Source organism: Choloepus didactylus, chromosome 10 (assembly GCF_015220235.1).
Source record: "Choloepus didactylus isolate mChoDid1 chromosome 10, mChoDid1.pri, whole genome shotgun sequence".
In the NCBI taxonomy this organism is placed as follows: domain Eukaryota; kingdom Metazoa; phylum Chordata; class Mammalia; order Pilosa; family Megalonychidae; genus Choloepus; species Choloepus didactylus.
In genome coordinates this window covers 111514100-111539157 of record NC_051316.1, presented here as the reverse complement: position 1 = coordinate 111539157, position 25058 = coordinate 111514100, and the positions used below count along the sequence as shown (strand labels likewise).

The 25058-nt window shown below is 32.0% G+C and overlaps 1 protein-coding gene across 1 annotated transcript in view; it reads right to left on the bottom strand.

The window, feature by feature from the left end:
* The window catches only part of SHOC1 (shortage in chiasmata 1), a 115581-nt gene that overhangs the window by 4301 nt on the left and 86222 nt on the right, over positions 1-25058 (bottom strand). The window contains 13 exon segments of the mRNA XM_037797427.1: positions 745-974; positions 1086-1813; positions 2452-2601; positions 4215-4346; positions 7893-7986; positions 11026-11147; positions 13171-13282; positions 14228-14345; positions 15475-15653; positions 16795-16864; positions 20637-20709; positions 21760-21938; positions 24859-24963. Coding sequence (XP_037653355.1) covers positions 745-974; positions 1086-1813; positions 2452-2601; positions 4215-4346; positions 7893-7986; positions 11026-11147; positions 13171-13282; positions 14228-14345; positions 15475-15653; positions 16795-16864; positions 20637-20709; positions 21760-21938; positions 24859-24963 — 2292 coding nt within the window.

The window sequence follows — 25058 nt, the reverse complement described above, 5'->3', positions numbered from 1 at the left end:
CTAGGGATAGAATACTTCCCATTAAAATCAGGAACAAAACAAGTTACGACTACTAAATGGGAACAAATCCAGGTTTTGTGCGGACTAGAGTTTCTATAATATGGGAGGCCCTCTTGTTGTTTTTTCAGCCCACCTCATATGGCCATTAGAATTTAATATTTTGTTCCGAATGCACTAGCAATTGCAGTAAAGAAATGACAGAAGGAAAAGGTACAACTATTGGACAGAAGGAAGAAAATAAAATTGTCCTAATTTAAAGTTCAGAAACCTCAAAAACATCAATTATAAAATGGAGCTAATAGTGTCTACTTAATGAGGCTGTTAGAATTAAAATAAACAATCCATACAAAGGGCTTAGAATGGTGCCTGACACATAAAAACTCTCAGTAAATGTTGAATTAATTAAATATTGCTACCTTACAAAAGATTAATTTTCTAATTTATTGATTTCTCTGGTTAATCTTTGCTGATTTTAGCCTTCTGCTTTACTTACATTTGTTCTATGTTATTTTGTTCTTAAGTTGGATGTTAGTTAATTTAAAGCTACAAGGATTTGACATATTCTCTTTTCTTTGTATTTATTTTCTTAATGGTCTATAGTAAAGAGTTTTGATTTCCTTTTGACCCAAAAGTTATTCAGGACAGATTTTTAAGGATGGTAATTAAATCAATATTTTAAAAAAATTTGTACTATATTTTAAAATCAAATTTGATAGTGGTTTTAGCAACTATTGATAGTGTTACCTGAAAATGATTCCTTGTCTCCTGAATTAGATGAAGATTCAAGTTGCCTTTTCTGTCTTAAACATTTTCCAGGTCTTTGGCAGAAATAAAGGCTGTTGAATTCTTTTTGATTTACATTAGAATCAGAAGCACAAAATAAATTTAAACTGGGAATATCTTTCCTGAAAGTTTTTTTAGTCCCAGCATTTGAACTTTCATATGTGAAGCCTTCTATCTCATCTGATTGACATATTTGCTGATTAGTGAATAAAGCATCTTCCTGAGAGTACCATTTGTCAGATGTAGTCTGCTCCATACCATATTGTAAGTTGAATGAGAGATTCTGTTGTTTCAATATGTTTTTCTGCTGATGAGTGAATAAGTTATCTTCCTGAGAGTACCATTTGTCAGATGTAGTCTGCTCTGTACCATATTGTAAGTTGAATGAGTGATTCTGTTGTTTCAATACATTTTTCTTAAAATCCCAATGAAGAGGAGATTGAAAGTTCTCTAATGAAAAGTTAGGGGCAGATACTTCTTCATTTATGAATCTTTTTGCTTCGTGTGATCCCTTTTTCTGATAATTTATAAAATTAGGGGCAATTCTCTTTTGAGTATAAGTTGGTGATATTCTGGTTTCACTATCCATTTGTGTTAGACCCAAACAAAAGACATCTGATTCTGAGTCATCCTGGTTTAGAAAGGAATTACAAGCCACTTTCCTTGAATCCATATTAATTAGAAAAGGATTACTCTGCACAATGTTTGGGTTACAACTGGAGTCTTTCCAGTAGCTGGTTTGATTGTAAGCAGTCACAGGTGGTAAAGTGCATGGCATTTCTCTTAGTTCTAAAAGGGAAGATTTATAATTCGAGGTGGTGTTTGTTCCTTCTTGCACTGTCTCTCCTAAGTTTGAAAATTGGTAACATTCATTATTTTCTTGAATGACACAGTCTGTAGAACCAGAAGCTGAACTCTGAGAAATAAAGGTATTAGTCTGATTCCTGTTTTCCTGAGGAGATGAAATTCGAGGTGATTTTGGTATGGAAGAAGAATGGATCTTGAATAAGGAAGTAATACCACAAAAATGCTAAAAAATTAAAATAATTAATAAAATATAATACAATATAAACATCAATCAAGTAAATATAAATAATAACTATCCACTAGGAAATAAGGCAAAATATAAGTAAGTATTCCATTCATGGTTTTACATTGACCTATATAGAAAGAACATAAATTAGGCTCAATTCGAAGAAAAATTTATTATAATTTGCACATATATTTTCTAATTACTTGCAATAGAATTTTAAGTTATATATGAATAAATTTTTCTTGATATATATGTGTGTGTACATATATGTGTGTGTATATATGTGTGTTGTGTGTATATATATATATACATACACACACAATAAGTCTAAAGTTACCTTGAACTACTATTGTAATAGAAGGGTGTCAGGATTGTTTGGAAGAAATAATGTAAATTACATGTGACTAGGGTGCATAATTGAGTATTTGTGGGCACAATAACATTTCAAAAAGTGTGGTAAAATGACTGTACTTAATTATATTCTATATGAAATTTAGTTCAAGTAAATTGTTTCTTTGCTATGTGAAATCCAAAACAATTAAACTTGGACACTTATTTTGGAAACCCCTTTGGTAAAAAGAGCTACTCAAATGCAAAGGAAATAAACACATATAAGAATATAGACCTCAACTAACCTTTAACACTTTTTCTGGAACTTCAGGTAGAAGTTCCTGAAGTTGACAAAGAGTTGCTAATAATATCCAGTGCAGTGAAGGTCCCTTATTTAACATAAGCTGAGCCACCAGTGGATTAATACATGGAAAATCAAGTAAGTACACTTCTTCCTAGAAAAGAGTTTAAGGAATTCAGTCAGTGGTCTTTTGAAAGTGACCCATTTCATTTTACTCACTCTAGCAGATTAAATCTTTTACCATTGCACCTACCACTGAATTTGGGACATCTGGAAAGAAAATATGGCCAGTAAGGAAAGAAATTTCTTTAAGTAGTAGTAGAGATTTATACAGTCTCAGAATTGGAAAGACCTTCAAGTTCATTAGGTCTAATCACGCATCCATAAATATTTATTACAATTCATCTCTTTCAAATCACAGAGTAATTTTATGTAAAGGTAGATTTTCTAATGAGAAAACTTTTGAGGGGCTTAGTTATATACTTCAAGATTTCTTTATTCTCCCTTTTCTACCTTTGTAGTCCATATGCTATTACTTTTGACTAAAATGAACTAAGTTCATGATATCTAAGCAATGTTATAATTTCAGGAAAGCCTTGTTGTGAAGAGTTTAGGAAGAACTTCTATCAATCAGAACTGACCTTGATAGTCTAAAAATGGCTGTTTCCAAAGAGGCCTTATAAAAGTCTGGAAATATAGCAGCCATTACATGCCACATTTCCCTTTTTTTTCTGGGTTACATTGGTTTTCTGAATCCTCTTTGACTTTATCAAATGAAGAAATGTGAGTAAATTGGACATGCCTTGGTAGCAAGGACACTGTACACACCTACACACCTGTCATAGTTAATTATACTTGCTGACAGTACTATGTTCTGTTTAAGCATATAAAAGTTATGTGATTTAATATCTGTATTTTATTTTATCTATTTTATAATTTTATTTATTTGTTTGATAGGTAAAATAGTCACATGGCTCAAAATTCAAAAGGTACTGAAGGATATACAATAGGTCTCATTCCCACCCCATGTCTCCAGTTCTCTCTGGAGATAACCAATATTATTGTTTCTTATATATTCTTCCAGAAATATTTTATTTGTTTACAAACAAATACATATAAATAGTATTTTCCTTCTATTTTATACAAATAGAAGCAGACTGAATGTTCTGTTCTGCAACCTTCATTTTCCACTTAACAATATATCTTAAAGATCATTCCATGTTAGTACAGGAAGAGCTTCATCTTTTTTTAATACTTCACGATAGGGATATATTTTAAAGTAAAAGAAACAGAAACACTGGGTTAGCATGAGAAGTTGGAAACATTTATACTTACAAAAAAATTTTCTAAAATTAACAATTTTATAAAAACTTAAAACTCTACTTTCAACTTCAGTTATGTAATTGAATTACTAAGAAATCACTGAATGATAGGATTTTGCTAGTTTCTTAATATATTTACTATTTTTGTATGTTTAAATTCAGGGATTAGAAAAAAGTTAAGTTTTAAAAATATTAGATACCGAAGTCAGTAGGTGATCCTATATTAAGCTAAATTTGAATGTCCATTATAAAAGTTCTCATTAAAATTGTTCCATGAAATTGAAAAATACCCATGATTCTGGAAAATAAGTAAATGTTTTTGTGCATAATCTTGTAATGCAAGAATTAGTAGAGCAAACATATGCTATCAGAAAGAACATTTCAAGCACATGTATTTATTTTTGCTTTGCAAAATGTAATATATATATATATTTAGGAAATAAACCTTAGATGGTGAAACTTCCAGCCAGGATTTATCCAACCATTCATGAGGATCTCTTTTTGAGGTCATTAAAATGTGGTCAGCAATTTGTCGAATTATCAGTGCAGTCTCTTCTACTCCTGGTGCAATTGTAATCTAAAATATATACTGTTAAATGTTAGGTTATAGGAAATAATAGGCAGTAAAATGTATCATTCAAACATAGTTTGTAGTTAGAAGAAAAAGTAAAAGGTAAAAAAAAAAACAACTCCAGCTGATTCTGACTTTAAACACTACTTTAGATATAATTTGTTAATTTATCTGAAATCCAGGACATTTTTATTTATGAGAATTACCAATGTTTTCCCCTTTAAATATGATATCCTAGTAGTTTCCAGTTTGGGGTACTAAATTGTTTTTCTTCACTTTCATTTTAAGTACATTTGGCATTTAGTAATAGAGTCTTTTAAAAATATCTTTGCTGTTATATTTCAACTATAATAGAAGAAACAAATTTGAATATCACTCATAATATTTAACTTTTTGCATTTCCTAGGTCTCATCTAAAAGTAAGAATTTAAAAATATAGTGCAAGATTTTTCAGAAACACAGACAAACTAAAAGGAAAGGATATTTATACAATGAGCTTGATGCTGTATACAAAAAGAAATACAAGGTTTTGATTTAGAGTAGTGACCCTCAGTTTTGGGATTTGTTACACCCAGTCTTGTCTTACGTGATTTTAAGACACTCCTGCCAAAATTGTGTGTGTATGTGGGTCTGTATTAAACTTAACTCTAAAAAAGAATTTCCTAATGTCCCCTATTTCCCGTCACTTGTTTTTCCTTCATGCCATTCTCTCCTCTGAAATACCAGCTTTCGCCTTCCCCTCTCACTTCTGTCTTTTCTTCTTCAACTTTTAGAGTTGATAGGAGGGAAGCTAGTTCTTGGTTTAGCAGTTTAATATGGACAGAGAAGTACTGCCTCAAACAATCATATCTTAGAGGTAGAAACATCCTGTCCTATAGTGGAATTTAAGAAACAAAGACTGTACAAAATCTTTTCTATCACAAAAGTAGCAAATACAGAACTGTTAGTACACAATTGCAGAGTATATGTATTCTAAACAATGATTTTCTCTAAATGATATTAAATATTCACAGAGTGTATAGAAATACAGTTTATTTCCGAATTTATTTTATTGCTAAGTTTTGGATGTTTTGAGAAAATTTGATATTTTCATATAAGTACACATTTTATTTTAAAAGTCATGCTTTTATGATAATAGTAATGAATATAACCTCAATTTGTTAGGGCATGGTTTCTCGGGTTCATGATTAGACTTTAGGGGATCCAGAAACTCCCTAGAATTGTTTTCAAAATTTTGCATGTGTGTGTCTATCTATGCATTTTTCTGGAGAGAAGGTTCATATGAAATCCATAAAACTTGTTTTTTGAAATTAGAATAGCATTTGTGTAACACCGTTAGCAGTGTTTTAACTAAAAAAAAAAATGTACTTAGATTTCCTAATATCTCTTCTAGTGTTAAGGTCTTCAGATGCCTGAGAATAAAAAGTGCTAATAATCCATACTGATGCATTCTAAGAGACCAAAACCATATTACTAAATAGAGTAAGTTAAAGCAACAATATATTCTAAAATAACATGAGTCAAGAGAATCCTCTTTAACAAAATAATATCATCATAGAGAATGGGAGGCTTATGGGTAGTGTTGGCATATTGATAGTAGAGTAGAGCAAAGTGACTATAGTTACTTCTCAAATTTAATGGAAAAACTGGTCTACCTTTTAGATTATTGTGTACAAACTTGAAAAGCTTTAGGAACAGTTTGACCTAGGTGAGAGAAAACTTTTATTTGGAATGGATTATACCTGGGAAATACCTCCTATTTCATCCCAGAATGCCTTCCTTGGAACATGTTCTCTCTGAGACATGTCAGTCTATCACTTAATGGTATCACACACTTCGTATGTAGCACAATAAAGAAATAATTCTCTAAAGCACATTTTGAATGTAACTGCTTACCATGAGCTGGGAAGAGAAGAGGCTGATTAAGTGGTGAATCTCACTTGAAGGGATTAATAAGACAAATGTATTTTTGCTCTTCATTTATTTAGATAACTTTTCTAAAAATTTTATTCTTATGTTTAATATGTATCACAGGATCAAAATCCTGATTCTATTTCAAACAGACCATTTGTTGATTTTCTTAACAGGTTGTGCTTTAATTCCCTTTAGCAGATGCTTATTGAATATTTTTGCTTTGTTCAAAGAATGGTACTAGATGCTATAGGTTTTACAAATATAAAGGACTTAGTTCTTACTCTTCTGGGTGGAAGATAAATGAATAAATACTTCATACTATAATAAAGGTACAAATAGCTATCGGGAGAATGGGTGAAGGAGAAATTTATCCTGAGAAGATAAACAGATATTGGGGCCGGTTTCTTGAAAGAGATAGTGTTTGAGCTGGGCCTTGAAAGACAGGTAGAACTCTGATGGCTGGGGGTAGGGGATGCAGGATGGTATTCCCAGGGAAAGGCAGGCCAGAGTTTGCAGTGGCTGAGAGGGGACAGCATGCGACATATTCAGGAACTGGTGAGTAGAATGATGTTAAAGGAAAGAATACTAGGGGCCAAATTCTGGAGGAGTTTGATTTAGCTCAGTTTGAATTCTGTTTTGAATGAAGTAAGAAGCTAAGGAAGATCTTTGAGGAAGGAAATTCAACTCAAATATTTATCAAGAGCATTGTGCCAAGTTCCAGGAATATGAAAAATGAACAAACATGTTCCCTTCCCTTCAGGAGCTTACAGTCTAGGGAGTGAAATAGTCACAGTTCTATTTCAGAAATGTAATTGGTATCAATACATACAATGAACTGGATTCCGAAAAGAGTAGTAGAATCAGGGAGATTCGTTAGGAAGCTTGTGAGAGATGATAAAGGCCTGAATTTAGGACAGACTTCTTCTGGAGACTGCAGAATTCAGATGAGAATTTAGCTACTGATATTACTTTGTTTCAACCCTGAAGACTGGGTTAATAGTGAGGCATAAACTACTCTTGGGAGAGGATGAGAAGTTAATTCAAATCAAATGTAGATTTGAAGCTCCTGTGGGATTTTCATGAGGATATTTCTAATAGACTGCTAGATTATAAGTACAAGCCTTAAGAAAAGTCAGGAAATGTTTAAGAATTATACTCAGAAATGGAAGTTTAATCTGTGGAAATGTCTGAGTTCACTAAGGAAAAAATATAAAGGGAGAATAGAAGACTGTGAGTCCTGAACTTTGGAAGAACATCTAAATTTCAGAGCAGGACATATTTATATGTCATAAGATTTCCATTTCAGAGCAGATAAAAACTTAGTACATCTTTCATAAGTGAACATTTTTTATCAAGTGATATTTTTGTTCATAACCTACCATGTTCCAAAAAACATCTAAGTAGTAATCAAGAGATAAAGCATGATTTTAAATTCATTAAACTAAAAGCTTTTAAAACAGAAGTTGAGGTGGTAAGAACATTTATTAATTATTTATTAATTTATAAACTGTTCTTTATTTGGCATTTAAGCAGATTTTAGTTTACCCATTTAATGTTTCTTCTCAGTGGTCATTTGAGTTTGAGTATAAATTTGATTTATGAAAAATGCTTATGAGAAAACATATAGCAAAAAATTACCTTTACATCCAATTCTTCAGATTTTAGCCCAAATGAAACCAAAGCTGCATAAATCAGCGCAAGGTGATGAAGTGTCTTTTCTGTGAGATGGTACCTGAAAAGAATGATATTACTATACTTCTATTCATTTGACATCTGAGTGTGGTTATTAAAATAAGTTAAGACAGCACTAATGTGGCAGACTAATTTTTTTTAGCCATTCAGCACCCTTTTGAAAAATGTGCCCACCTCCATTCTTTAACAATACTGGGGGCAGTCTAACCATACCCTTCCTAGCCCAGGGGTGAGTCTCTAATGAGTTTCCTTAGTAGACAATATTTTGCACTTGATGTCATAACTTGTTACTGGGGGAATTAAGCACACCCTGTGCACCTCCACTAGGAGAGGACTCCTGGAAGCTTACACCAGGTTTCTTCCAGACTTCACACCATGCTCCCTTTTCTTTGCATCTTTTCATTGTTATAAATCACAGCCATGAGTATGACTACAGGCTGAGTCCTTTCAGTCCTCTTAGCAAACCACAGAACCTTGAGGGGGGTGGTCGTTGGTCATACCTGACACGCTTAGAAACTAATGGCATGAATCACTAAGATAATTCAAACAAGTTCTTTTATATATTCAATTTCCCTCATTTGGAAAGTTAAGATACTTTCTAAATGTTCCATCAACAAAAAATACAGAACTGAGATACCTAAAAGTTAGAAAATAATTATATTTTATTATTTTATTGTGAATAAATGATAAATAACTCTTTGCAGCCTTAACTTAAGACTCTTTCAGAATATTACATAACTTATCTTTTTCATAAAAAAACTGAGTATAAATAAGTTTGAATCTCCTCTTATTCTCTTCTGGCTTCAATTATATCACTAGGAATTGGATAGTAATCCAAAAACAACTTAAAATTTTTTCTAAATTTAGTTATTTATACAAACATTTCCAAAGAGCTTAAAATGCTTTATTGTCTTCATTAATATTCAAAATGAAGGTATTTAGACCTGAATTTTTATAAGTTCTTGTAGAAAACTAGGTTAAATGACTTGCTAGAAGCTATTTACTAATAGAAGAAGGAATAAGAATCAAGGTGTTTAGACTCTTACATTCTAACTTATATTTATCCCAATATGATAACTGTATACAAAGAGCTTGGCACAGTAGGTAAATAAAATTGGAGCCAAACAGGAAAGCCAATGAGGGAAAAATCCCCCAGGTAATGCCAAAGAAGATAAGCTGTGTGTGCTTTACCTAAAAATTAAAGTAAAGAATGTTAAAAAAAAATGAGTAATATATCCATGTGGTATGTGGTACTGTAGGGATAAAAGAAAAAAGATGAGTAAGACTAGTGTGTATTTTGGTAGGAGAGATTCATTCATTTAATCAAGAAATATTTACTAAGCTCCTATCATATGAAAGCAATTTGCTCAGTACTGAAGGACAGATATTCCCAAAAGATGATACAAAACAAAATGCAATAAATGCCCAAGATGAGGAAAAAATAGAGAGCTAAGGACTTTAAAGGATAGAAAGGCCACATCTGAATAGCTATTTCTGTGAATAGGTGTGCTGCTGAGGAAAGGTGGAATAGAAAAGTGATATATGGGGATAGGTCCTGAAGAATAGGCACAATTTTACCAGATGAAATATTGAAGGAAGTAGAAAATAATGCAAGAAGAGAGAAATGCATAAGCAAAAGTGGAAGTGGAAAGCAAGGAGCGTATTTGCAAGCCAATGAGCAGTCTTTCCATGTGAAATGGAAAGCAGTGAAAATTAAGCCTGAAAATATAGGTTGGGATAATATTCTGAATGCTTTGAATTATTTGTATGTATTCAGTAGATAATAGAGAGGTAAGTGAGGATTTTTCAATCAGAGTGGTTTTAGGAATACTAATTGAGTGTATGAAAGATTATAGAAAGGAGAAAGCAGAGACATCTGCACATGAAAAAACAGTTAGTGGTCTGTTATAATTGTCCACATAAAATAATGAGGATCTAAACTAAGATGCTGGTAATATAAATGGAAGGAAGGGGATAGATGGTACAAAAAGTCGAGTCGTTGAATCTACAGGATTTGTTTTCCTGTTTTGTTAACTAAAAAGAAAGGCAATGTCATACATAGTCAAAGGGCAGATAAAAAGAGATACAAGTTTGGAGAGGATAGAGAATATGATGAATTCATATTTGAAGATGTTAAGTGTAAGACTGTGGAATACCAGAGTATAAATAGTTAATAAGAAATTAGAGATGCATGTCAGGAATTCCAAAGAGAGACTGCAGCTGCAGAAATAAATGTAAGAAATACATGCATAGAGATAACTGAAGCTATGGAAGTGGATAAGATTTCTAGTGGATAGAACAGGAGAAAGGAGAGAACTCGTAATAGATATGTTTGGACACTGGGACAAGGAATTGAAGGATGGAGAAGGAGTAGTTAGGTAGAAACATTAAAGTGACGTGGAACTGAAGCGTGTCAAGAAAGAACGCTGCCAACAGCGTTAAACACTTCAGAAGAGTGAAAGATAAAAACATTTTTGGAGACAATTATAAGAAAATTATGAGTGACCTTTGAGAGACAGAGCTCAGTATAGAGGTAGAAAAGCCTGATTTCAAAGAAAGGAAGGAGAAAGTGGAAGCAGTGGGTTCAAAAAGTTTAGAGGTGAGGGAAAGGAGAAACATATAATGATAACATAAGTCAATGTCTTGGCATGGATTTTTTAAAAATTTTAGTTAACTACTTCAATGAAAGAAAGTATAGCAAGATGCTATTTAGTTGTCAAATGTAATAAGATTTTACATGGAAATGATTGAAGAATTACTTCTCTTTTAGCAGACAAGTCCAGAATTATGAAGTAATAACAAGGGAAACATTTAAAGCAGCAATTCTTAATGAGGAGGGAGTAGGGGAGATTGATTTCATAGAATGTCCATGGGACCATATATCATCTCCAGATTCTGGGTTGTTTTCCTGTGGAATTTGTTTTCCTATAGGTATGTCTCCACTTCCTTCAGAATCCTTGAGTTAATTAAAGCAAACTAGATGAGCAAGCAGAAAATATGCATAGCTATTTCTTTTCAAAGAAGACGACTGAATAACTTAAGACATATGGCCATGACTTTGGATGGAGTGTTTACCTACTCTGAATTCAATGTTTCCTTGGTATATAAAATTATCCAACAATAGCTGTATTGGAATGATAATGCCATCAGTCTCATAATGATATCGTCAGATGCCTTCTCATAATTCAACTCTTCTAGGTCCTACCAGAAAACAAAACAAAAAGAGTCATTAATTTGAATAGTTGTTATGAAATTATTATCATATTTCAAGGATTCATAATATGTCAATGACAACTTGAGAAGAGGTCTGCATGTGAGCTTCCATTTCATGGAAAAATTAAAATCACACTGGGAATAGTGGGGGAAAAATCCCTACAGTAGACATAAAACAGCTAATGATAGCTTCAGCAAGGAGGGCTTGTGAATCTCCTAACATCCTAGATTTAAAAGAAAGCAGCCCACAGAGTGTTCTTATTTGAGCAGTATCCTTTGTGGAGAGGGATCTAGCTAGTCCTAGAAAATATGTTTAAAGAACATATGGGTTAACCTGTATTGCATGCCTATTTAAGGGAGATAAAGCAGCAGTTATTGGGACTTCCCATGAATCTCTGCCTAATTGTCTGGAATCCCTTTTTCTCTTTAACCCTGTAACTTTTAAAAACATTTTCACAAATCTATTTTTTTATTAGAGAGGTTGGAAGTTTACAGAAAAATCATGTAGGAAGTACAGAGTTCCCATATATGCACTACCCTCTGCCCCCAACACACACACAGTTTTCCCTATTTTAACACTTTGCATTAGTGTGGTACCTTTGTTACAATTGCTGTAACAATATTTTTATAATTATAATTATACAGATATAATTGTAACTGAAATCTATAGGGTTCGCTATTTGTGTTGTATAGTTCTATGTTTTAAAAATTTTTTTGTATTTTGGTAACATATATAGAACCTACAATTTCCCCTGGTAACCACATTCAAATATATAATTCAGTGGTGTTAATTACTTTTACGATGTTGCGTTACCATCACCACCATTCATTACCAAAACTGTCCATCATCCCCAAACTGAAACTCTGTACAAATTAAGCATTAACACTCCCCATTCTCTACCCTTACCCCAGTCCCTGGAACCCTGTATTCTAGTTTCTGACTGTGAATTTGCTTATTCTAATTATTTCATATCAATAACACAAGTAATTTTTAATAGAATGAATAATTCAGGGAGTAACCTTCCTAAAGTAATAAATTATAACTGTGGATTAAAATAGTTTTGCCAATGGAAAAACAATTTTTTAAGAACTTTAAATATGCAAGTCATGATATCGCCTAAGAACCACTATGTGCTTCCATGTCATTTAATTCCTATATTGTAACATCAAATCAGACTTGCGCATTACCATAATATGTGCCATTAATTTGTACAACATAACATCTAAGCTTGTTGTTGCCCTCCCACTCCTAACCCAGGAAATTTATTTCTTTGCAATTGGTACTCCAAACAAGCAAACATATCAGGGTGTTTCAGTCAAGAACTTACACATCTTAAATTCCAAACTATACAGATTTTTGAAAAGAATTTTTCTCTTTTTAAAATCCAGCTTCCTTAGAGACTCCCTAAGGTCTGTGTAAGACAGGCAAGCATTATTAATCATATCAAGTCCCTTAGAATATCCTGTCTTCAAAATCGGAAGCAATGAACATGACCCTCTTCAGTTGGATAAATGAACTTCCTGTTTGGCCCGCTTCAGAACCCTGCCAGATTCTTGTAACATCATGTACATAAGTATAGTTCCTCAAAATGACTGACACTTATTTTTAATTTTGTTAGTTAACATTTAATTTAATTATCATCTAATTTAATCATATTACTAATCATCAGTTACTATACTATCCCCTTTTAAGAAATCTAGTGGCTGGAATTTGATTTTTAAAGCTTTCAACTTTATAATTATTCTATAAATGTACTTTAAAATAGGTCAATATACAATAAAATATTCCATATTTGCTTTGTCTTCTTAAAATATGTTAAAAATTACAAGGCATCAAAGAAGCTTGGTAATAGTTTTCCAAAGTGATGATTTTAGCACCTGTGGCCCATTTGCAAGGTTTAGGAAGAAATAACTAATAGATTATAGAAACATTAATAATAAAGTATATGACAACAAACACACATATATACTTAGTATATTTAAATTTATATTTTTTAATGTTTAGTTTTACCTGCAAAATTATGGCAGTGTGTTCATCAATTGTCACCACTACATAGCACTCTGTATTTCCAAAGAGTTTTAATGACTCACTGCAGCATCTCTCCACTAGTGTGATATTATAACTGTAAAATTCAATATTCTTTGGTGAAATAATGAAATGGTTAAGAAAAATTCTTCAAGAAAAGCTGTATTGTCCACCTGCCTATTAAATTATTTGAATTACTGTGCTTTTTCCTTTCATACTTGAATTTATCAATGTGAGGGGAATGAAATTATGAGTAATTTAACATATAAAACAAATTAGTTGAGCTGTGTATTGCCCTAGGGATTTTGCTAAATATTGCTGCACATAATACTATTACTAATGTTACTATTACTAGTTTATTCCAGCTCTTTAAATAATTCATGAATTCAATACATTGTGTTATGAGACCAAAACAATTCCTGCATTTATCAGAATTTTTTCTTTCCCTTTAAAATTGGCCTACATCTTAAGTACCTTTTATAAGTTCATAGTTTTCTGAGAATGCCCCTAGCCTTAAGATATAAACAAAAGCATGCAATATACATGTGCATTTTAACTAAGGTCACAGCACGATTATCCTTCCTTGATATGCAGCCCAATGACCAAAGTTCCTGTGACAACTTGTGTATTACTATGTGTTTTATGATGACCTTAGACCTGAAGGTTTTAAAACTTGAGAATTCACTTAGAACATCATAGTCCTCTTTTCCATACAATATTTAAAGTCCTCTAAACAAGAATATCCATTCTCAATATTATCAGTGAACCAAAAATGTGAACATATAATTTGCAGAAAAAAACATAAAATGTTCATATTTGCTAGTAATAAAAGAAATGCAAATAAAATATAAATTTAAACAATAAAATATTTTTTCCATTAACTACTAAATATTGCCAAAAATAATAAACTCTCCAGAAAATTATTTTTATGTGATATAATCCTGGGCTTGAACAGAGACAAATATTGCTACAGATATGGCATAATATTTAGCCTATCAGGATATATTGATACCTTTGCTAAATTATAAAATCAATAACTTACTTGGATTCTAGTAGTTGAAGTATTTCTGGAGTGTTAAGAAGTCCTTCAGATGCAAAAAATACATATGGAATCTGAATTTCCAAAATAAAGCCACCAAAACTATCCAGCAAGGTGGTTCCTAAATAAGAGATAATTTATATTTCCCTTTATTTCTCATACCCCAGTCTCTTTTTAGGTGTATGTTTAAAGAATATAGTATTAAAAAAAAGTACATGTTAATTGTAAAAAAATCAGAAATCAGAATAAAGGTCTTGAAAGAAAATATGAATCATATATGTTATATAACTACCTAGAAATAAAACAGACTTAGCAGTTTACTGTAACTTCCAGACTTCTTTCTATATCCTGTTTGCCTGTCCTCACACATGTAAGCTCATTTAAAAAGAAAAGAAAAAAATAGGATTACATCCTCCCTGAAATGTTAAAGCCTGCTTTATTTCCATAAATATACATTGGATATTTTCTGTGTAAATGTATACTGAATTTTTCAAAATTAAAAATTATGCACAATAACGCATAGGGAGAGCATTTTATAGATCTATAGGAAAAGAATAAATACCTCAATAGAAAAATGGACAAAGGACATAATGGCTATTACAGCTAAAGATGGCTCTACAGGATCAATTCACAAATGAAAAGATATGGATAATCAAAGATATGCAAATTAATACAACTATAAAATATTTCCTGCATATAATTCTGTCAAAGATTTAAAAGATTAATAATACTTATTTATAATAAAGATATGGGGAAAAGGATCCTCATAAATTTTTGCATAAATATAAATTGGAACAGCATTTCTAGAAGGCTATTTGGTGGTTTTAAACTTTTTTCCTAAATATTTGTGGATAATTTTCTGTTGCACATTAAAATTTTTCTGGATCAGTCAATATACTGTTACACAATTTTTTCCTGAAAATCAATCAAAAATACTATTGCATAAAGATGTCAGATTAAGATAGGATATGATTATAATAAAATTGCCCTGGTAGGTGAAATTGACACGTTAGATCTAGGGATGGAGACAAATATAACTAGTAAAGCTCACTTTACAGATGCTGAATATTAGGTAGGAGACAGTTCAAGACTTGCTCAAGATCACACAGTTAGTGGTGGGGTTAGAGCTTAAACTCAAATCTTCTAATGCCATAGCTTATTTTCTTTCCATAGACCATAAAAAGAAAACAGAAAATTTTCATTCAAATGGGGGAAAAAAGAAAAAAAAAGGATTTGGTTCATATCCTTACTCTTTAAAATCCTGTCTGGAAGAATTGCTTTAAAGGCCATGTAAGGAATATTCAACTTTTCACAGTGCTTAGTCCAACAGGAGTTTTCTACATAATTGTATTCCACCACAAATGAGAAATTACTCCAGGGGAAATCTGCTCCAATATATTGATTGTGTACAATTACGCAGGAACATGTACTAAAGATAAAAGAAAGCCAAGAAAATAATTATATTTGGGTCATTATTTACTTGGGAAGCTGAAAGATGATGGTTTCTGACTGTTCCACTATTCTGTGAACAATGCCTACTCATCTTGGAAAGACAATGATGTGTTTTCTGGTGATTTGCTCTCCAATAGTGTTAATCTCCTTTTATCTTTCTTTCTGATATTATACTTAAAAAAACAGGATATAAAAATCTTTCTTTTTGATATTATACACTTGTTTTGTCTATTTTTGTTTTTTTTTTTAAACCAGGGTATAAAAAAACTGTGGACTATCTCACACCCTCAAAGGTAAGGAATTCTAATTTTATTACCTGGGTACTATCAATAACAGACAATCCACCACAAGAATCAGTCTCATTTTCCTACAAATGTAAGGTTTTAATCTTTGAGAATCTGCATAGTAAAGTAATATCTGACAATTTTGAAATTTTTTTCCCTCAATGGGCTTCAGAAATGATTTAATAACAAAAAAGATGGAAAAAATATCATAGTTTATCTTTTCCATCTTCAAATTTCATATAACATAGCACCTACTGTAATTAAAATTCTCTAACACTGCTTTCTATCTAGGGCAATCTAGAAGTTCAAAATACTTATGACCAACTTTTATGAACTTCTATTTGTACCACATCTTTCTTTTTTATTATTTGGATCCTAATATTAGAAAAAAAAACCAAAACAGTTCTAAATATCAGGCAAAGTAAAGACATTTCCAGACAAGTCGAAACTAAGTTTTATCATTAGCAGGTGCTCACTGAAAGTATTTATAAAGGATATACCTCAGGAAGAAAGGAAGGAGATAGTAAAATACAATATGAGCTAAAGAAACCAAAAAACAAAAAACCCTGATAAAAAGGGTAAATCTAAATAGCCACTCCCTGTACAAAATAACAACAATGATAATTGAGAGATACAAAAACAAGATGGAACTAAAATTCTGGACAAGAATCATGTGTAATACACAAGGCAATGATCTGCATTAGAGTCTATATTTTTGGGAGAAGGGTTGAGACATTTTGTCAAAATTTTTTTCAGAGTTAAATTCTAGGAGAAATTTTGCTTTCCCTATGGACTAATATCTTCCCTACCCATAGATGAAGAAACACATTTTACCCATTTAAAACACCTTTAGATGCCAGGAAATCTTTTCTTTCCTTCGAATACAAGACAGTCAATGTTACACCTATTGGAAAAATGAGTAAATACAAAAAAGTTTTCAGTGTTCTTGTTTATGTACATTTTTTGGTGGGTCATATATTTCATTATCATAAAAGTGAATCAAAGATCTGTCAAGGAGGTAACTGCTTAAAATATGATTTCCTGGATTATTTTAGTAAATCTGGGATAACAGAAAGTTTGAACTGTAGGCAATATTTCGGTGGGTGGGCGGGGGGAGGATGTAGAACCTGGAAATCCTGAATTTATATGTAAAATAATAAAATAGATAAGAAATGCAAATTTAAAGTAACCAAATTAAACATTCACCAATTCTGTGCAGGTGATTTTATTTTGCTAAAAATCATGGTGGATTTTACCTTTTTTTTGACTCAGCCCCAAATTTTAGTATATAAACAAACAGCAAAAGGCAGCATTTCATTGTAGTAGGAATGCTTTTTTTTTCTTCTTTCCACTAGGTGTATAGGAAACAGAAGACTTATTGAGCACCATCTGTTCCTTAGATTCACTCCTGCTTCTTAATTATAATTTAAATTTCTTATTTTACTCATTTTAACAGAATATAATAATTCTAAAAAATGTCTGTATTCACACATAACAGTTTACTTTTGGTAGATATCATTAATTTAAAAAGAGCTAATTTTAGTTCAAATAAATAATATTTGTGTACTTTTGTCAACCATAAAGCTCACAAAGGCATGCTATAATAATGACAGTGATGCTTAATAATTTAATGTTCACTTGACATGACAATAGTTTTGGTAACAATGAGAAGGGAGTGAGTACTATTTCTCCTTTACAACTCATAGGTGATTCATGATATTTAAAGCCTGTTTAAACATTAGCTATGATACCAAAGCAGATTAATTACTTGCTGGTACACTAGTAGGATCCTGAGAGCATAACAGAAAGATGAAGTATTTTTACTTTCTAACCTTACAGGAAAAAAGGCCAAACTCCTAGAAACTGATTATAGTTGCCAGTTGATAGAGAGTAAAAACATTTTTCAGTTTATAGATTCAATATTTTTGTGTCAGCAGACTTTGTTGAAATGAAGAAAATAATAATAGTGATGTTATAATCCCAAATACAAAAGAAATAGGGGTGTTAAGCATGAAGCCTAGATAAGAAGAGATACAGAATAATAATTTATCTATTATCTTAAGTGACATCAAAGAAGAAGGTGCCTCATTAGGTAGGTTTAAGTATTCTTCTCCATGGGGCAGGAATATTTCTTCAGCTTCTTCACAAAAATATTCCTTTGGTTACCCAAATCTCTTTGTTTCATAAGATAACATTGCTCAGCCCTTTCCTGATTTTTTTAAATGTTTGCAATTACTTTGATCCTAGACAACTGTGGTGGGTTCAGCCCTATAATTGCTAACTATTGCTCTACATTTTGGTGAGTGTGAATTTGGTGAACATGAACTTATTTCCCCAGGATTAGAAAACTGAATGAAATAATCACTAGAATTCCAAGCTTGGAAATCGGTACTCTGGACACACAATAAATTCATTAAGAAATAGAATCTTATAGGGATCTCCTTGAAGACCTTTCCATTCTTACAATACTATATTTTTAAATATTACTTAAATTTATTAACTGAACTGATAATATTTGTATATATTTATATATCCCAGTTCAAACTTTTTCACTTAGCCAATACTAGGTATATTGGGAGGCATTCATTGGCTCATTCATTAATTCAATAAGCTTTTACTGAGTGCCTTCTACAGTGTAGACCTTTTTCAGGTGCTGGGAATACAAATTAGGGGATGGTCCTTATCCTCCAGAAGCTGAAATTTTAGTGAGTAAAACAGACAAGAGAATCAATTTCTATAGCCCAGGGTGGGAAGTGGTGTGTTAGAAATATTTACATTATTGTCCTTAGACACAGAGAAAAATAATTTATATCAAGGTTTCCTAAACAAATGTTTCAACTAATTTTTAAAGGATGTGTAGGAGTTAGTTTCTTAAAGAAAGGGGAAGAACATTCTAATAGCAAAAACAGGAGGTATAAAGGCATAGAGATATGAAACAGCATGACAAGTCGTTTGGTAGGTCTAGAGTAAAGAAGTATTTCAGGAGATGGAGAAGGCAAAAGATGCAGTTTATAGAGTGAAGGGAAACAGTAACCAAAGAGTAATATAAATTGAGGGTGGTATTTTATTTTACTTTTAAGATTAGGGATTAGTCAATAAGGAAAAATGTCATTAGAAAGAAAGTTTGGGCTAGGAATTTAACTGATGGAACAGAGTGCTTGAGACTGCAGAAGGTGAAACATTGGTCTTAGAAAGGAGAAGACTCACCTCTCCCATAGAGGAAGGAGGAAAGGACAAAAGAATAGAAAGAAATGAAGGGAAGTTTGGAGATGGTAGGGAAGGAAACTGATTATTACTCAACTGAAATTAGGAGGCATAATTCCTTTTTAAATATGAGGGGAGGGCATGGTAGTGCCTTGTTGTATAGCCATTAAGGAATGGAAACTGAATAGGAAAATATAGAACGATTGTTAAGAGGTATTAAGCGCCCCTTCAGAGATCATAGGTTTGTAGTGGCACCGATCTACATGGCTGTGTGGTTTTCTCCAATAGTACTCATCAGCTCAGGTGTAGGAATAGAGAAGTTAAATGTCTTGAATGATTCAGGTCAAGGTTTAAATGGTAAGTACTACAAAAGGACAAGAGTGATTAAAGCGATGGATCACATCACTGAGTTTGAAAAGAGTAGAAAATGAAATGAGAAAGGAGCTCATAGATTATAGAATCTCTAAGATGCTGAAGATAAAGAGAGAGCTGGAGGTAGCTTCAGACAGAGAGTAATGTAGGAGAGTTTAAAATTCAGAGGTAGGGCAGTGCTGCACTATCACAAAATTGATGGCATAGCCAAGGACTAAACTGAAGCTGAATGTTATTTTGTTCAAGAGATCAATGGAACTATAAGGGTAGGGTGCTGAATGAATCCTTCACATTAAAGACATTAAAGACACCTAGGAAGATGGCAGAACTAGAGTGAAGAGAATACCATGATCCGGGTACACACCTGTTAATGGATGATGGGGAATAATTAGGTAGGTAGTAAGTGATAGCAATATGGCATGGTAGAGAAAGGTATGGCAATACGGCACAGCCTAAAAGGATGGAGGAATATTATTTGGGGAATAAAAAACAAGAAATTATTTTCTCATCCCTTATAAGCTATGGGAAGAGAAAATGATCAGCTTCTATATGAGAGGGATATAGGGACAACAGTATCACCTGGGGAAAGTTCGGTTTCAGTTAAGACAAGGACGTGAAGGAGAAAAAGAGATTGCATATAAGCAATGAGTTTCACAGCACACAGTGGAAAGGGCTGGTAGAAGAGAGAGTAGTGGGTAGAAGAGTTAAAGAATGACCTTGAAAAGAGAGACCTAGGTTCAAATCCTGATTCCTTCACTTAATACCTGTGAGCTTTGGTATGTTAATCACCTTTATGAATTTTAGTTTATTTGTAAAACTGAATTACTCATAGAGTTGGTGTAAGTAGCTAGTATTATTTATCAACTAGTTGGCAATCAATAAAAGTGTCAATTTTTAATAATAACAAATACATATAAGCACATTATATTTATATTGTGGGCTTACGGTCCAGAATGATTTAAAAACTGGTTAAAGTGTACACTTTAAAAGAATGAATTTTATAGTATATGAACTATATATTAATTAAAAACGTGGTTGTCAATATATTTTATATGTCCAAGCATTTGTTATCAAATAAAGCATAATTTAAAATCTCCCACCTTCCATTTTGTTAAGGATTTTAATTAGTGAACATTTTTCACCATCTGAATCCATTCTTATTATAATCAGCACCTAGTCAAAAATAAGAATGTTGTATATATGTATATATGCTATATGCTACAACAACAAAATAAAAAACTTAACTGGTTACATGAAACTGATGACAATAAGATAACAAAGTCAATATTTTTGTTTTAAAAGATGTCAATGCTTAATCACAAAGGAATAAATTCTGGTAAGATCAAGCACCAATGAGGAAATCTTTGGGGCAGGCCATTCTTAGCATTTGTCAAGTATTCCCTATTCCCATATAAGGTGATTCTATAAATGCACATGTTGTCTCTGTTTGTATTGTTTTGTCAAATTCAACCTAGATGAGTTTGAATTTGTAGGAGAAAACCAATGATTTGCTGCTATATTGTTCTACTTACTGTTACAGTTTTTTTTTAAGGGTGGGGGATAAGTCAGCTTCAATTTTAAACTTCTTACTCATCAGTTCAACTTATTTTAATGACTTAAGCAAGTTACCCAAGAAATAATAAGGTTGCAGATAAAGATATAGGGGAGGCAGGCAGGAAAAAGAAAAAAAAAACATATGAAAATATGAAATTGTATCCAGATTTTAGTGTAAATTATTTGAAATGACTTTCTGTTTGATAAGATTTTTAAAAACATTTTCACTTAAATCCTCATTAATGCAACTTTACTATCCTTGAAGTAGGATAGGCAAATAATTTCCAATATAATCCAAGGCATAAACTAAGTGCCTTTTTTTTTGTAGAATCATGAGATTCTGGCAAATTATCTGAAAATAAATTATTGTAGTTCTATTATTGTGTATAGTTCAAGGACTTTTAAAAATTTTTGACAACTGTAGCACCAGTCCTTAGAAAACTTTGCTTAATAAAAATTAAATTGAAGCACTTTTTAATTCAAGACATAAATAACAATGCAAATCATCCTTTCTCTGGGTCTGATTCTGTTAACTTTCTTAAGGAGATAATTGTCAAGGAGCCAACTAGTATAGACTGTTTCATAATTTCAAAGTTAAATGCAAAAATTTATCTTATAAATCTAATTCTTAAATGAGTTACTTTCATCTGCTTTATTTCAGAAGTTAACCTTAATTAGCTTTTCAGTTTGCATCCAACTGAGTATCTGATATTGTAATTCTTGTATCTTGTAGTTGGTTTCAGGCTTTTTCTTCCTAATAAACTGTACAATCTCCAGCTGTCTCCAAATGTAATCCAAATAGGAGCCTAAAATGGTTTTGTAGACATCTTTGGCATGTGACAAATATGCTGCCAAAAACAAAAGTAGAAAAAAAATGCATGTCTTTTTGTCCTTTGAGAAACTCCACCAGGAAATGAGTCATAACAGAGACAGTTAAAATTTCCTTTAACACTTTTCTGATTTTGATTAGAGATACTGACTAATGAAAACCTTAAAAGTGAGAGAAGCTGAAAAATATGTCCCAAATGTCTCTATTACATCACATTCAACTAATATACTTAGATACACTCTACATATTCTCTGAATTATCCCATCCTTACCTGCCTCTGTGGCTCTTTGAATGCTACTGAATTCTCCCTAAATCCTAGGGATTATATTTATATAAGATTTATACAAGTCTTATTGAAATGCCAGTTCACTGGAATTTTCTTAGTATTTTATCTATACAACTTTTATAGAATATAAAACTTTGTACTTGATTTCTGGTTATTTATGTATATGACTTATCAACCTCAGTAGTCTATAAGCTCTTTCAGGTTAGAATCCATGATATTTATACATAATTTGTATACCTGCTGAAACAACAGTGCCTAAATTCAGACTCACTAAGGGTAATTTTTAAACATACATATTACTGATTCACATTAATATTCAGTAAACTGAAGATTCATATTGAAGATTCATATTCAGTAAGCCTAGAGTGGAACCCAGGGATTTCTATGTCTAAAAAGCTCTCCAGCTGATTTGGCGGCACAGCAAGTTTTGTGAATTACTGCAATAGAACATGATAATTTATGTAGAACTAGTATTTGATGAATATTTGGGTAAAAAATAAAATAATAAAGTTTAAAGTTAATATTTATATTCTTGTATTCAATGTGCATATTCATTTTAATTTTATATTTGTACTGCTAGACTGATGGGCAATTTGGAGATTGACTTACATTTTTTCTGTCTCCTAATCTCCAAACCTATTACTGATTCTCCATTCTGCCATGGGCAGAAGACAGTCTAAAAGACAAATCTAATCTAGTAGCATAACTGTTTAAATGACTCCATATCATCTACAAGGTAAAGTCCAAATTCTGTTGTTGTGCTTAAAATGTTCTTCATGATTTGGCTCTTGCTTACTTCTCCATGCATAGCTCCTATTGCTTTCCACCTCGTACTCTTAAATCTAAATGCATGGAATTATCTGCAGCCATTGCCAACTGGGCCAGCCCTCTGGGCTCTTAATTCTGCCTAGAATACCCTGTTATACTTTATCTAGTTGACAAAGTCTTTTATTTTTTTTAATATTCAGCTTAAAGGCAACAGTCTCCATCCTTTATAAATGCCAACACTGTGTATCTCTACTATAGTACCCATTATACTATACTGAATTATTTCTGGGTTAAATCCTAGAAAGGAAACTCTAAACTTTGAATATTGAGACTATCTATACCTTGCTACCTTGGGAAAACTAGCAAACTGGAAGCTGGAATAAAATACAAATTTCTGGGAGGGAGCAGGGCAGAGACCTTTCTTGCCCTGCCCTGCTACAATATAGGGAGAACGAAAGGAGGACAAACTAACTTGCTCCTTGATTTGGAGGGGGATGGAGGAGTGAGAAAGTCCTCCACTAAAAATGCTCAAGGCAGCTTTGTGATTCATTATGGGTTGGTATTTAGAGCTTTAGAAGTTAATTTTCCAATAAGGATTTTACTTTTATAGTATTACTCAAGGTAGCTAAATAGTAATGCCAAAGTATGATTTAGTAAATACATTTCTTTGAGGGGCAACAACAATTCAGTCCAAGTATATCGCTCTCGATCTCACTTAATCCTAGGGTAAATTGAAGAGTACTTAAAAGTGAATATCCTTCAAACAATCTTCCATAACTATTATTTTTCCAAGCCAAGGTTTTGATAAGTATTGAACAGCAGTGAGTCATAATTGCACTCCCTCTACATTACTGGGAATTCAGATATTCTATTTTCTGATATTCTACTTATTATTTGCTTCAATAGAGAACTAAGCTGTTGGTAGGACTGATAATCTTCTATGAAAACTGAGAAGTATAATAAAGATAGGTGACTAAATAGAAAGGCATGTGACACCCTTATACTAGTTCCAGGTAAGCTAAGTTAGGACTAGAGCCCCAATCCTTCCTTGTTTGGTGATGGAGATAAGATAACTTAGTCCAGTATCAGCACCCAAGTGGTTTTATTGGAGAAGAAAGGAAAAACACCATGCTGGGCTGTCTAATGAAAGATGAATGTCTGGGTCTTAGATCAGAGGAAAAATATTTGAAAATTTATTGGAAATTTTGAAATAGGTTCTAGAAACTCTAGATTTCAAACATAATCCTAGAAGCATATCATTATCAAACAAGTCTAAATCATCCTGTGATTAGGGGCCTAAAGCAGTAATGTAGTAAGAAATATATTTTAATGATTTTAATAGTTTTGACAAAATTTCCAAAATCTTCAAAATTTCCAATATGTTCAAGATAGTTTGATTTTTGTTATTTGAGTTAATTCATATCCTAATTTGCACATACAACTAAAAAAGAAATTGCAAAAAATCTTACTACTTGTAATCTATGTTTTATCTAGCAAAGATTCAGTCACAAATATTCAATGAACACCTAAAATATACATAGAAAAATGTCAAATCTTACATTAAAAAATTGTGCATAGTAATGATTATATAATCAAATCTGCTTCAAGTCATTAGGACTCTGTAATTCAGAATGAGCTCAGAGAACCCTAATATCTATTTTTCTAGATGATGAGAGTTGCTAAAGATATTTTATAATGAAAATAAGGATAATAAAATATATATTCCATTATAATTATGTCAAAATGTAAATATATTTAATGAACAGAAGTGAAAGAAGATTACATAATTCTTGGAAGGTGCACTTTTACAGAAAACTAAAAGTAGTTTCAGATGAAATACCACAATTGATTAAAAGGTTAGAAATAAAATTCTTTTTCTACCAACCCAATGCTGTGTCCAAGCTACATGTTAAAAGGACATCTCGAGTTGTTACCAGAAGGTGTAAAAGAGCAGCATGCTTGAATGTCATTTCTCTTTCATCATTTATGCCTAAGAAAGCAAAACATATTTAAAAACATAGTATATATATTAGATTTTTAGAATATGCATCAAAATGCTTAATAATAATAGCTAACATTTATTAT